The sequence below is a fragment of the Drosophila biarmipes genome, chromosome X (genome assembly GCF_025231255.1).
Source record: "Drosophila biarmipes strain raj3 chromosome X, RU_DBia_V1.1, whole genome shotgun sequence".
NCBI classification, from domain to species: domain Eukaryota; kingdom Metazoa; phylum Arthropoda; class Insecta; order Diptera; family Drosophilidae; genus Drosophila; species Drosophila biarmipes.
The window spans coordinates 3621339-3636550 of record NC_066611.1 but is presented as its reverse complement, the minus strand read 5'-3'; the positions used below and the strand labels follow the sequence as shown (position 1 = coordinate 3636550).

The 15212-nt window shown below is 40.9% G+C and overlaps 1 protein-coding gene across 1 annotated transcript; it reads right to left on the bottom strand.

Annotated features, from left to right (window-relative positions):
- Positions 1-173: 173 nt before the first annotated feature.
- On the bottom strand, positions 174-15155 carry LOC122818601 (uncharacterized). Its single transcript, XM_044092861.2, has 3 exons — positions 14802-15155; positions 847-1055; positions 174-321 (listed from the first exon to the last, which is right to left on the bottom strand). The coding sequence occupies exon 2, from the start codon at positions 1051-1053 to the stop codon at positions 931-933; it is 123 nt and encodes a 40-aa protein (XP_043948796.1). The 5' UTR covers positions 1054-1055; positions 14802-15155; the 3' UTR covers positions 174-321; positions 847-930.
- Between the last annotated feature and the right edge of the window lie 57 nt (positions 15156-15212).

Sequence of the window (15212 nt, the reverse complement as noted above, 5' to 3'; positions counted from 1 at the left end):
GCCACCACAATAACTCCGTCCACGGTCGTGGTGGTCTTGTTCCGGTCTGTGTTCTGGTCTCTGTTCCTGTTTCTGGTCCTGCTGCTGCTCCTGCTTATGACGTTGATTGCTTTGCATCGCCTCGCCTTTTGTTTGCTCCTTTTTGGCCAGCCAGCAGCAGAAACAACTCGGCTCGGCCAACACAACACAGCACAACACGATCCTGGCAATCCCTGCAATCCTGGCAGCTGCTGGACCCCGGTTTATCACTCCTCTGCCGCTTTCTAGTCCTCGCTGCCCATTTATTGCATTTTTTCGAAATATATACACATATATATCAGGCTGCAAAGGGAAAAGCAAAGACTACGTTAAGCATATTTAAATAGTTTTCCACGAATTATTGTTTGCCGCCAAGACATTCGATGCCCCGTGTCTGCGGCACAATATCGCTAAGCTAACACTTTGTAACGCAGCACTAAAAGGGGAATGTGGCCACATATTTTATAGTGGATAGATTTATAGTCTGTCAGGCTTAAAATGGATCTCTCGAATAATGGCTACATTTATCGCTTAAAATTATAATTTTATAATACAAAACAGGAATGCCTTTTACTTTTGTTTTAGTCTAGCGTAATTATATCCGTCTTGGTTAATATTTTACTTTCAATGATCTAGACATGGTGTTTTCTTAAGTTTTCATCACTTGCTACAGCCCAAAAAGGGTATTCACCACTTCTGCGGCCGACTCCCTTTGATTTTTCGCTGGCAACTTGCAACTTTGGCTGTTTGGCACTCGAACAAATACCATCGACACTCGACTTTCGACACTCGACCGCTTCTGGCTGGCAACCTCAAGTGACTACGCACCTCTACGGCTTTGGCTGTTCGACTTTTCCTCGACGGACTCTCCTGGCGACGGCTGCAACTTCAGTTTCGGCCTCAGATGTTTGCTCAGTTGTTGACGAAGAGCTGCCAGCCCAGTGACTTAATGAGCCGAAATGCCAAATAGACTGGAACCAGCGCCAGCGATATATACACGTAATAGCTCCAATCGCCGGTTATTTCCTCCGTCATACCTGCAGATGAAGCGGCAAACATGGAAATATTATTAATCACCTCGCATCACAAACAAAAAACGAAACGAAAAGGGAAAAACCGGGGAGATACTGGGGAAAGAAAAGTGCAAACACAATTTCCCCGGCAGGGCGATGGAACACATGATATATTTGATTAGAAATCATCCACGATACATTTGTTCTTTTCCTTTTCAATATGACATCTGAACGTGACTCCCAAGGGGGTCAAGGGGGCCTGGGGCCGAAGGGAGCGGCGTAAGCGGCTTACACACAAGACATTTTCCAGCTGTTTTCCCAGAGTCTCTAAGTGCCTCCCATCACAGTGAAATTCAATGGATATTTATTATTTATCCAAGTGAAATAGATACTGCACATATACGTTTAGATATAAGCATAAATCTTATAGATTGTTTTGACATATGTTTGTAAGCCACTCTTTCAAAATTATTAATAATACAAAAATTCATTTTGAAACATCATTTATTTTACACGATTGAAGCAAAAGTGGCCTGGAAATTAGCAAATCGGATATTTAGTAATGTTAATTGAAATTTATACATTTTTTGCGAAGTAATATTAATTTAATATTTTAAATTAATAAGCCAAATTATTTAAATTAATAAACCAAAGAATATTAAATTAGGCTTTTAAAAATCCTCTTTTTAATGTTAAATGTTTTACATACATATGCTTTCCGTTTTGGTTTTTTAATGAACTTTAGATAATGTTCAACTCTTTTTTAACAACATCAAAGTTAAACTTCCACCCATGGAATTTGTTCAAAATATTTAATTGCTCACGACTTTCTATAATTTGTAATTATTTTCTAGCAACATCAGAGTTAAAGGCGGGGATATCCTTTTCCACCCATGGAAGTTGTACCTTATATTCAGGCCAAGGACCTGTGATTGCTCCCGACTTTCGATGATTTGTAATTCTTATTTAACAACCTCAGAGGTAGAGGCAGGATATCCATTTCCACCCACGGAAGTTTGACTGTAATTGCCCACACTCTCGTTGGAAGCCCCTCAAACTATTGCCCCTTACGAGTAGTAGCAGGAGTGCATATGAGTTTCTGGCGACATTCGTCACTGGGTTTTCCCCGTCCAGAGGAAAAACGGGTTGGCAGGGGCGACGACGGGGCGGGATAGTGAGTGGCCGGAGCACACTTGACAACTGCCAACTGCCAAGTCCCCGGCAAGTCTCCCAAGTGCGACCGACGTGTCAGATGCTCGAGTACTTATAATTCCTTTAAATTCTCAACTTTCCCAGCTCCGACATATGTATGAGCGGAAGCGAGGTGGCGCAGGCCAGGATGATAGACACAGAAAGCCGGAGCGATACCAACTGGCAGGCAGATAGGAGAGTAAAGTGCCTCAAAGCGAAAAGTGTACTGCTAAAGAGTCGTGTGAAGGGTGAACTTAAAGAGCTTAAAGACCGATGCAAACTTCGTGTATCTTTGGCAAACGTTGGCAAAAACAGCACGCTTGCTAATAGGCTGTCGCTCAGAGCAATTGCAGACATCACGACTCCTGTCATAAGGCGCAGAATATTAATGAACTCAATAAATCAATAATGATTAACTGTTGCCTTATGGGCATGAAGGTTTTCTGCGGTAGGAGAGACCACTGTTTAGAATAGTCTTTGTGCGATTTACAAAATTATAATTATTGATCAATATTATACCTTGCCGCATATATAGAGATATATTTCTGCGAGCTTTTTAGATTTTTCCACCTTAAGGTCACACTGCAGTTAAAGAAAGATCTATGTAAGCGAAGGGAACAGAAAAACCCGACCCAAAAAAAGTATATCAGAGGTGTGGACTTTTCAAGAATCGACAAGTTTTTGGCTAAATGCAACAAATTTTCGAAACGATCGATTTTATCGATAGTCACCCGCATCGATAGACAAAAACATCGATAGTGTCCACTATCGATGATTTCCTGTCAAGCCATTTTTTCTGTTTTCACTACATTTTACTTTTAAAAACGAAACTGGTTAGTGCGTTATAAAATTCGTTTAATTACCCTGCTAAACTTTGACTTTTTGCAAATAATGAGGACATTAAAAGTTATTTTCAAAATAGTGTTTTCTATCGATGATTTAGCAAACCATTTTTTCTGTTTTAATGTTATCTTATCACTCATTTCACTACATATTACTTTTTAAAACGAAACTGGTTCGTGCGTTGTAAAATTTTTCTAATTACCGTGCTAAACGTTGACTTTCTGAAAATCAAAAGGACATTAAAAGTTATTTTCAAGGGACCGAAATTGCCGCACACCTTCCGATTCTCGTTCCAGTTAATTCTCTTCCATTTGCCACGCTCCAAATCTAAAAGTAAACTTTTACCATTCCGCAAAACTTTAATTAATTTAAAATTTCGAATTATTTGTTGGCAAAAGAAAAACCCACGCACACACCCGCACCCGCACACGCACAATTTTCCGCCCACACAGACACAAGTTTTCACAAATGATTCGTGTGTGTTGTGCGCGTGGGTGTGCAGCTTTCGTCACTCGTTGAACCTCAGAAACTATTTTCCTTGGCCAGGCACAAACTTCCAAGAAGCCGGCAATTTGTCGTCGTCGCAGGAGTTTTCCTTCGTCCATTTTTCTTGTCCTTTCAATTTCATTCTACATTTTGCTTTTCCCTTCACATTTCACCTTTGGCTGTTGCTGCAAACATATATCCCGTTATTCCCAATTACACATGCACTTTTCCAGCGTGAGTGCCCGTGCACTTCCTGCCATCTGATCCTGCCAACTTGTTGGTCACTCCTCCTCCCAAGGACCCGAAGAGCAGGAGCAAAACCAGCAGGGACGCGGCGCTACACGGGGAAAAACACTAGGTGGGAGATGGGAAGACAATCCTAAATTCGTCTGGATCTTCTGTGGATTAGGGCTCACCACAAATGTTCTTTTATATTTTTAAATGGTATTTATATAAAAATAATAAAAATACCTACTACTAATTCTTCTTCTTTAGTATAAAAAAATTCTTTATTTGATATATTTAGGAGTCCTGTTAAACAATATTTTAAAATGATTCCAATTTTTTGCATAAAAATATGAAAAGAAGAAATTAAACAGAAAACATCGATATTTTGGAAACTTTGGGGTTCTATAATGCAATCCTTTAAGATGTTTAAAATCTTGATGCATATAAGATAAATGAAACCACTTTGCCAACATTTATAACAGAGAAATAACAAAAGATAAAATTGAAAAAAATGCCTATTGAACCAATTTGTAGATTTCTCGTGTGGTCTTATTTATTATTGTTTAATTTTTTCTTAGATTTTTAGCTCAACCCTTTTTGGCTGAAGGAGTTACATCCCATTTTTAGGCCCTTCTTTTATAGTATTTATAAGATATGGATGGATATTATTTGAATATTTAATAGGTTTAAAAATCATCATGATATATTTTATACACCTTACTATATCTGCTCAGCTTTTCCCGTATCTGTTTCAAAAAACATTTGTTTCCGTGCAATGTATTTCCACATATGACAGAAACCCCTCAAGGGCCCTGCTTGTTCTTCGGCTTGCCACATTCTCCGCTTTGCTGCTTTTCGTGTGTCGGAAAGTTTTGGTATTAAAAAATAAATAAAAATAGAAATTCCTTTGGCCATATTTTGCATGCTAAAATTGTGGCTTATATATTCGCCCCGCAGCCGTTCCCGTCCCCGTCCCCGACCCCGCCCGAAATGGGTGCCAAAAGTTTTTAGAGCAAAGTTACTACGGCAACAGAGCACCCCTTTTCTTTGTTTTTCCCACTGCTCCCACGCAAATAAAAGAAAACCCAAAAAAATAATAATAACCCGAAAACCAAGCTGGATTTTTGTTTGAAGAGGTGCGCTGAGCGTGTGTGTTTGTGTGTGATGTTGGCAAACATTCACACACATTGGAGAGCATTCGCTCCAGTTTTTGTTGCCTTTGTTGGCGGTTGTTTGTTGTTTGGCTCAAGTGTCGGTTAAAGTCTTGTAAAAATTAATAAGCGTGTAAATTGTATTGTATTGCCACGCACACTCGCCCGCACAGAGAACGCATTAAATTGTTTATGCATACGAAGAGTTTTCCTACATTATTTTATGGCACTTTGTGTTTTTATTTCCACCAACAGTTCTCAGATGCTTTTGTTCTTATGTTATGCTCAACTTAAGCTTAATGGCATTTTGTTTTCGGCTCTGCGCCACAGTGGAACGCAGGGGAAACAGGGATTCAGACAGAACAATGTAAGTCCGGGAAATAAATATGGGGCTTATTAACCCGTTAAAGTATTATACTCATACTCTCAAATACAAAGGGTTATTTTGTTTACGGATTACTTCTTCATTTAACTACAAATATGTTTATATATGGTAAATACATTTAAAATCCTAGATATAGCAGGGTTAAATGTGTATATGGAATATTAAATTGGCCGAAAAGTATGCAACAAATAGAAGCGACCGTGCGACTTGGCCTGCAGATTCTTGAGGTTCTTGCGCAAAATCAATTTTATAAGCTATTTTTTTACCAGATTGCATTTCTGTTAGCTTGTCCCACTGTATTTGGGGAAATAGCCTGGCGCTAGTTCACACGCTTGTTGCGCCCACTATCTCTTGTCTTTTGTTCCCGGGAAAAGCGGGCAAAAAGTGGAAAGAAAATCTGCATAAATAATGTTGAGCCACGCTTTCTGCGGGAAGTGTTGATGATTTGATGGAAAATTCCGAAACTAAAGCGCGCAAAGTGCGAAAACAAAACGCTGCGGCTTAAGCACAGTTGGAAAGGCGGAAGAAAGTGGGTGCTCTGGGGCTGATGAAACAGTGGGTGGAAAAGTGGGCTGATCCCAGCCGGCGGAGCGTAGCCATTCTATTTTTCCAGCGGAACGTGGCCCTCCGCATTTTCGCCTCCCACCTCCCTTTCTCGGCTGGCGAGAGTTTATTATTTAGCAAACTGACTCCGTGGCGACATTCGGCTCATTTATCAGGCAAAAGCACGTCACGTCGTGATATTATAAATTACTCCAGACAATATGCAGCAGCCCCCCGGCCCTGAGATGTCTTACTTGGCTATAATCCCGTCAGTTCTGGTCGCCTCTAAAGGTCAGGATGGGGAAGAGTCCATGGCAGCGGCAGTGCCAAAGCATCAATCACTAATCCCGAGCAAATAAAGCGGGCAGGGGCATTTTTAATTTAATTAAAACGGTATACTGTGCGGACTATTATGATTTGTGTGCAGAAAACCAAATAAACAAGCTTTTTTGTGGTCCAGAGCTTCTGTGCCGTATCTCCCTGGTTTATTGTTTCCATTTAATTTCCATATGAATCGAATAACTTGCCGGGCTGCATGGCCAACATTCCGGGCCGAAATGAAATGTGGCTATTAAAATTAAATTAGATCTTTGTGCTGCTGAATTATGTGTGTTTAGGCAAGGACTAGCATATTGTTTCGATTTATAAATACATTGACGGCTTTGGGCACTTTCGGTTGCAGTTCACCGAAACATACTCCTATTGGATGACATTCGGGGCATTTGATAAATGGGAAATAAAATGCGAGAGTTCATGGCTAAATCATTTTCAACTGTTTTCTTTGATTTTCTCAGACGGTCTGTGTGGAACCGAAAATAAAGCAACATAAAATACACCTTTGGTTTGTTTTTCGTTTCGGAATTATTTTCATAAACGAAAACTGATTGGTATTTATCTAAGCACTCTGCAGACTTTGCCTGATTGTATGTTCGAGCTAGTTAGGAAGGAAAGCATTTTAAATGCTGTTTTTATACACAGATATAGTGAGTAAAATAAGAAAGCTTTTTAAATATTTTAAGATTATTCACAAGGTATATGATAGTCGGGACACTCGACCATAATTTTCCTGCTTTAAATGATGTTTATGTCGTTTAAAAATTAAATAAATTGTATACACAGACCGTATTCCGCAAAAAGAAAGCTTTTCTGCTCTTCAAAGTTGAGTTATTTTAAGTTTGATCGACAGAGTTATAATGGGTATTTGATAACCGGGGCACTCGAACATAACTTTCCTTCTTTAAATCAAAATCAAATCCAAACTAAATCATTTTTATACACCGATCGGAGTTCTTAAGCTCTTTAAAGTTTAATTCTTTTATTGAATTCGACAGATGAATAGGTATCTGTTAGTCGGGGACTCGACCACAGCTTTCCTTCTCGTTCTTTTTTGTTACCATCAAATATGTGTGAGAGATCTTGAAAATGGCTAATAGAACCCGCATGTTGTTTCAAACAATGTTTATTCTGTTAAACAACCCAGTGATAAACTATGCGCTTCTGGTGTTTACAAGATACCCCAAGTAAACACCTATAAACATTCTTGTAATCTGGGAATGTTTAGCAACTAAAGGTCGGTGGATGTGGGCAATCAAATAATATAGTTGGCATCACTGCTGGCCCGCGGGGGACATAGCACCGGAGTGGGGGTTCCGGGGAGCTATGGCCCAGCACCGGCGTTATCTGAGCCCGGGGACAGTTGACATGGATTTGCCCGCCACCCCGCCTTCCCAGGCGGATGCAATGGAGCGAACACTCCCGGAACATTTGCACAACGAAGCGCAGCGCCGTTGGATTTAGCGTGACTCGTGGCTAGTGACTAACGTCCCGCTTAACCCACTGACGCCCGATCGGAGCCCGGCGTCGGCTGCCTCGAAAATGTGTTAATTAAAACCTAACGTCCGATCGCGTTACCCACGAAACGTCACCGGAACATGTACTGAAAAAAGCGATGGATGCTGGATGGCAATGCCCGCGAAAGCGGAGACGGTAAAATGTTATAATTCAATTTGTGTTATGTCAACTGCTGTATAAATATAGCGTCGGATCCGGGGGAGATACACGGGGTCGCTCTGCGGGGAAGGGGCTGCGCACTGGGACAGGGGCAGGGGCCTGGGAGTGCCCGACTTTATTCAGCTGTGAAATCGACAAGTGCATTGAACCTGGCCGGGCATAGATTATGAGCCCGGCTAGAAGCGAAGATTCTGCGAGGCCACCTCCCCGAGCACTCGCATAATTTCCGATGCCTGACGCCCCAGCGAGCACTCGTTTGTTTGTAATTAACAGCTGGGGAGCTTAGAGCCATAAGCTCCTCAGGAGCCGTCAGGCATCGGCGGGCAATCAAAAACAGGCCAGCTTCTGTGGGTGTAGCTGGCTTAAATGGCAACCAACCAGCTGAATTTTTGGCAGTGCGGGGAGAGCGCTTGAATGTGCAATTACGATGTTGCTTGCATGATTTAAGCCCTTCAAAATAAATCGTTTCGATTCGAATTCCCTGCGACGGGCCGGGGACTTTAATTATACATATGAAGCTACAGCACATAATATTCTGAATTTTACGTAATGTTTAATGCTCGACGAGCGTAAAAACGAATATTCAAACGAATATTCGCATAAATGTGCGACTGTCCCTATCCTCTTAACTGTCATACGAATTATAAGCAGTTTTCCCATTAAAAATATACATAGACATACATTGGTACCAGAGCTCACATTAATATGAGAAGTATATAGTTTAGTAAAATATTTTATGCATATTTATAACTTTTATTTATAGATAACTAAAAACACAGGTTAAAAATTGAAAAAAATAAAGATTAAACGTTTTGGTGTCCTGTCTATCCCACTTCCAAGACCCCACTGTACTTGTTTAGTTGTTAACGGCTGTCATTTTCCAGGGACTTGGGGAAAATCCTCGGGAAATAGCCTTCAAAGAGGCTTTGCCCGCAAATTAGTGCTACAGTGCGTCCGGTGCGGCCCAATAAATTGACAATTAAAACAAAAAGTAATTAACACCCCAGATGGCGGGCGAAGAAGCGCCCGTACAAACCAAATGCCTCGAGTCAATGAACCCGAAACTTTCCTGATGACAACAAAAAGTAAATAAAGCGCTTATCGACGGATCGATTGAAGGGCGAGCCCATACACTCCCCACGCAGGCCGGCAATCAAACGACTTTGACATTGTGCAGCAACTAATCCAAATAAATAGAGCGGCGGCCAGCGCCGCCAAATAATAAAAACAAATTGCTCAAAATGTAACGATCGGCCGGTGAAATGTGAACTCCGGACTGCGAACTGCCGGCTGGAAATGGAAAATCGCAAACGGCGAACTGCAAACTGCATTGTATGCAAATTGGCTACAAAGTTTCCGCTGAGGAGGCGTTGCGGGGTTTTATTATTTTATTCTGAGCTAAAAACTGATAAGCATGCCAAATGCGTTTCTCTTATTTTATTTCATTTCATTTCATTTGGTTTCATTTGCATTTGCACACTTTTTAACTGGTTCCCTGGGCACCGAAAAAAATCAATTATTATTATTAGCTACATATGTATACTGGGGCCCAAACCTGATGACTGCTTTCTAGTTGACTGGCATTCATTCAGAAGCATTGAATTAACTAACACTTAATGTATTCATCCTGAATAATGCTTAACTTAATGATCAACCATTAAATGAAATATTCAACCAGCTTTTTGTGCGGATTTCACAACTGTCTTTTTTATAAATTGTCATATTTTATTGAAATGTAATTTCAGCTTACTTCAGCTGATTATAATTTATCAGCTATCCAGCTATTTATTAAAATTTGTAAGAGTTTTGGGTTTCGATTTATTTGTTTTGCCTAGATTGTGACATCGGTGATTATATTTTAGCACTTTTGTTATGCATTTGCCATTGTTTTAAATAAAAACGCGCAGTGATGAATTTCAAATAAATTATTACTGTGACATAAATTCACCTTAGTTAATTTAATTGCCCTGTAATCTGTCATGTTCGTATAATGTATATTTTCTCAATTTTATTGACTCGAAAGGGCATACTATTTAACCCCATTATGAAATTATTTTTGCATGACTTTTACACTTTTCGCTACCAGTGTTTTCTCCTCACAGAAAAAAATTGGGATGATAAACTTAGCAACGCAAATATTGTTTTTAAATAAATGCGTATATATTGAATAGAATTTAAATGCTTGATAAAGGTTTTAGGTATGGATATAGGTATTTAATTTAAATAAATATACCCAATTCTGGCTGCTGGCTTTTTTGCATGTCAGTTAAAAGTTGTAAACCGACATTCTGGAGGTTCAGTCCCAATAAAATTGACATTTTAAATGTTTGAAGTGTACGCCTCCTCTGACGTCACTCTCCGGGCGAGCTTTCTTTTTCTTTCGCGCAAAGAGAAGCTTGACAAAAGGGCTTACGTGTCCCAGAGAAGATTTCGTGGAAAGGCCATTAAAACTTCTTTTTGGGGGGACGCAAGAGCGGGGCCAACGCGCCCGATGTCAAATGGCCCAACTTTTAATGGAGCCAAGGAGTTTCCCTTTCCTTGTCGGGCTTTCCCCGAATTTTCCCTCACTCGCCGAGGCAATTTGTGCAATTGCGAGGCCCTCCATCTGCGCTAAAAAATAAAACCCCAAAAAGCGACTTCCTTGCGGAGGCCATCACCAAAATTTTGTTGGCCAGCTCAGAGCAAACAGTCAACGTTGCGTGTCGCCCCTTTGCATATTTGCCTTAATTTTCATTATTCTCATATTCATTTCGTTTTATTTCTTTCCGGCCTTTGATGGACCGCGATTTGGCAGAACGAGAACGATGAAAAGCGCTGATAGGCCAAGTTAATATGAATGAATGATGATAAATGCACAATGTTTTTGTTCATAATTAATTTTTACTGTTTCGTTTTTCTTCTTTTGTTCGGCCCAAAGTGCCCATTAACGGCATGAGCCTCACGTTTGCTCAACGTACTCTCACTGGCCCCGGGCACGTCGGGCAGAACCGAGTCAACAAGAATCAACAGGTGTGCAGATTTCATCGGCAGATTCCGGCCAAAACATATTGCTTTAATCGAGAAAACGCCGAACAAATTGCTTTAAAAAGTACTACGGATTTGGATTTTAATTTTACAGATAATATAATATTTCTGAAGTGCCTAATGAAGGCATAGGAAACCTGTTATACCATCTCATACATTTTAAATGTATAACTTTTGTGCCATTTTAATAAAATCATGTTATGATTCTGCACAGGGAATATGAAATCACTTTTAAATGCCATTTAGGTGTCTAAAAGTATGCCACAAATAATTATTGCCCGCCCTTTTGAATAATTCATTGAACTTCTAAGTTTCAAATTTATTGTTGCATACTTTTATACACCTAAAACGAGTGATATCAAAATCTAGTGATTTTAGTGGTATAAAAGGCTAATTTTTTATACACACTTTTTATCTGGTTGAAAGGGACTTTGCAACACCCTGGGTAACAAGACCGCTTGACTTTGGCTTAGTAGGCTTCCGAAGCACCTCGACTTGTAAATTACGTTTTTCTATTCAATCCGCTATGCGGAAGCCGCCGTTTGCCTCACAAAAAAAGAAGACCTAGCCCCCGCCGATCCCGAGGTGGATTCACACCTCAATAACCCGCCATCGGCTGTCATAGTTTCCTTGAGAACTTCCAAATGCAAAAGACCAGGTGAGTGTGACAGAGTTATTGAGTTGTATGCGAGCCAGTCTACCTGGACGTTCAAGCAGGCAATCTGAGCGTGACGAATAATGATTTTACACCGCTCCGCAGAACTGCGAGTGCTGCGCTGGGCTGGGATGTGAATGCGCCACGCTGGCGGTGCCCCTGGGCGGGAAGGGGCGAACTTTGGAGAGCAGTTTCTTTGGGACACAGTCGCGAGGGCAAAAATACCGGCGAAAAGTGTGCAAATTGTGCGAGAGTTTGTGTGCCGAACGGATGAATTTGAAATTTGCATTTAGTTGGCTTATTGAGTTTGCCTCTGCATATCTGTCGTGTTCGCAGCCCCCTTTAAGCAACTCCAGCGACTAATTTCATTTGGCTGCAGTTTGCCCGAAAGCAAAGGGGCGTCTTCGAAAGAAAAGCGGGGGTGGTGGGAAAAAATTACAAGAGACTGGGAGAAGGGGGCATACACAATAAAATCAGCTCGCCACTGTTGTGCCCCTCACTTTTCCAATTGTCAATAAACCAGTTTCAGTCACGTTATCGGAATCGTTCTCTGACTTCTTATCTAATCAATTTTGTTATGATATAAATTTGTAAAATATATAAATAATATAAAGTATATAGTATAGTATAGTAATACATTTATAATCATTTTGGTTTTGATAACGAAAGTCTGGGAGCCACAAAAAGAGGAATTTGAGAAAAAACGTCAAAAAGAAGTCTTTTTGTTGGAGGCATTTCTATATAAAATTATCGAAACAAAGTACAACAAACTCCCAGGAGGTCTTGAGAAAACACCAAACAATACTTATTTAATAGTCTCCTCATTAAAAGGTTTTAACTATTTAGAATTTGATGACAAATAACGAAGACATCTAGAAATGGATCCATCTAGTTCCGCAGTAAATCTTTGTCGCACAACAGATGTGACCCTTTTGAATCGAAAAACCCTCTTATTAATGGCTAGTTTCCCAGGAATTTTCTCCGTGTGTACGTGTAATATGGGCACTTGGGCAGCGGCACTTTTGGGCCACTTGTTTCTCGAAATTGAAAACCATGAGGCGCATTTAAAAAGATGAAGTGACAACTGGCATACTGATGACGACACACGGGCGAAGGGGCGGGGGTGAAAGGGAGCAAGGTCCGCGGAGAGGGGGGAGGGGTGTTGCAGTGGCTGCAAGAGTGTGTGGAGCGTATAAATATAACAAGTGCCAAGTGAAATATGTACATAAATAAGCCAGCGCGGAGAAATGTGAGGCAGATGCGGCTACAGTGGACACTCGCCTCGGACGATGGTTTAGAAAACGTTTTTAGCACAGTGGGGCCTTTCTAACAGAGCACGTGAATGAAATATGTATGATCTGATGATTTTTTCAATTATTTTATGTTATCTCTCAGAAATAAAAAATAGCCCATATTTTAAATTATTAATTATTATTTCTTTCTATTATACCTTTGCTGTTGCAGATACAGAGGCTATTCGCCTTAAATGATGATATAGAAACGGATTTTAATATTTTGGGAGTACCTTCAAATTCACCGAAATAAAACCTATACAAAATAACGATTTTTTAATGATACGATACTCTTTTGCACAAATATGAAATATGAAATTATTAAACCAGTATTTAAAAATATTAAACTTCCTATTAAAAGTATTTGTTTTATTTCATAAGGGAACTCTGCACCGAATAGAAAACTAATTGTTCTTAAAGAAATTGTCGATTATTGAGTATCGATTTGGCATCGATAAAATGCTTATTAAATAGTACTTTCCAAAGTATTACTTCATTATTAATTGTTTTAAAAATAAAATCACAAAAAAAAGTTTTAGACTGTTCAAAATAGAAATAAAACTGTGAAGTACAGACTTAAGAATATATTATTTAGTCTTGAATTCATACTTAAATTTCAATTTTTTCTAATACGCTTTTAAACCTAACTGTCCGTACTTTTGGGTGCGTTATTTCGGGGCCCTACTGTACCCCTTTTGTCTATTATCGCCGTTTCTGTCTCTGTTTCTACCGCTGCTTTTTGCATTTCTGCCCTTCCAGCAGCTGGAAGCGACTAATTGTTGAAAGAAAAAATGTATTAAATAAAAAAGCGCGGAGGGGAGGAGCCGCGAGCCAGAGTGCGGGGACACAGCGGGCAGGATGCGAAGGACTTGTTCGCGCTGGCTGCGAAAAGTGCAACAAACTTTGGCAAAAAAGGCGAAAATCCCGCCCCAAGGCGGGAGGGGCGTGGCAGGGGCGGCAGGGCGGCGAACAAATGAAGCGCCCCTCCTGCAACTCCAAATCGCAGCCGCAGCCGGAGACTCACACACATGTGCAAGCCGCGAGTTGCGAAAAAGTGCATTGAAATTGAAGCACTCCCATTAGGAAGAAGAAGAAGAAGCTGCGGCAGGAGCAGAAGAGGAAGAGGAAGAGCAGAGTGAAACCGCAGCGAAGATAATGCCAAGTTTCGATGGCGTAGGCAAAAGTGGTAAGAGTTCTGCTGGTCAAAGGAAGTGCAACAATTAAACAAATTCGATTGTGCACTGCACCACCAGGAGCTCAGTGCAGAAGTAGTTAATAAATCACTAACAGTGAGGTAAAGCCCTAAGGTAAAAATTTAAAGCGAAACGTTTTAAGAGCAATTAGGAGTATTTTTGGGTGATAGGTGTTATAAAGAAAATATTCCAGTTATTTTGTTTTATCAGTGGCGTAAATACAAAATATTCCCTTCCATAATAATTTTATAAAAATTATTAAATAAGCAGTAAAAAGCTAAAATAATTTTGGAAAGGCAAATACTGTTCTTATATTGAATGCTCTTAGAAAGGAAACTAAAAACGAAATAAATAATGAAAAAATCATTATTAAACTAAGACTAATATGGAGCTGACATGGACTCTCTGTAACTGAATCATTTCTGTAATATTCTGAAACATTTGGCCACGTAGGTGCCTGAGGAGTATGGAAAATCAAGGAAAGATAGGCCCGGTTCCCGAGAGTTACTGGTCGGAGGTTCTTGGGGGACCATCCAGCGGAACCGAGAGGCTGGAACTTCACCTTCCAATATGCGATCTTTCGACACGGCCACGTAGCTAACGAGAAACAAATCTGGCCGCCGAGCAAAACAAACACGGCGGAAGGCTGCTTCTTCGCAAACTTTTGAGGCGGTACATTACTCGATTTGTTGTTGCGGCCGCGGAGGCTGCCTCAAGCACTGCCATCGGCGCGGGGCAACAACAACAACGAGCGCTCCGTGCCTCTCACCTGCTCCTGTTGTTGCTGCTGTCTCGCTTCCACAAGGAGTCGCCGCGTTGTTGTTGTTGCTGCTGCTGCTGCTGCTGCTGTTGTTGCTTGCACTTGTTGTATTTTCGGCACGCAAACAAACAAACAAACGCACGCACACAGTGTTGCACGTTGCGTGCGTCCTGCTCTCCTCCCGCGCCGCTCCTCCTCTTCGCGCCCTTGGCCAGCGGAATCGTAAACAAATGCAGCGCACACACTCGTCACCCGACACCTCCGTCACGTCACTCTCCCAGTTTGTTTGCAAAAAAATAACCCGAATTGCACTTTTCGCGACAACGTCCGATTTTGGTGCTGTTTGCGAGCAGAGTGTGGCCAGGCGGGGAGGCCGTCGAGAATGCCCCGCGCCCGACGCACTAAAAAATCGCGTTTTGC

Excerpts from the sequence above, each read along its gene's own strand:
- LOC122818601 (XM_044092861.2), bottom strand. The coding sequence starts at position 1,053 with ATGACGGAGGAAATAACCGGCGATTGGAGCTATTACGTGTATATATCG.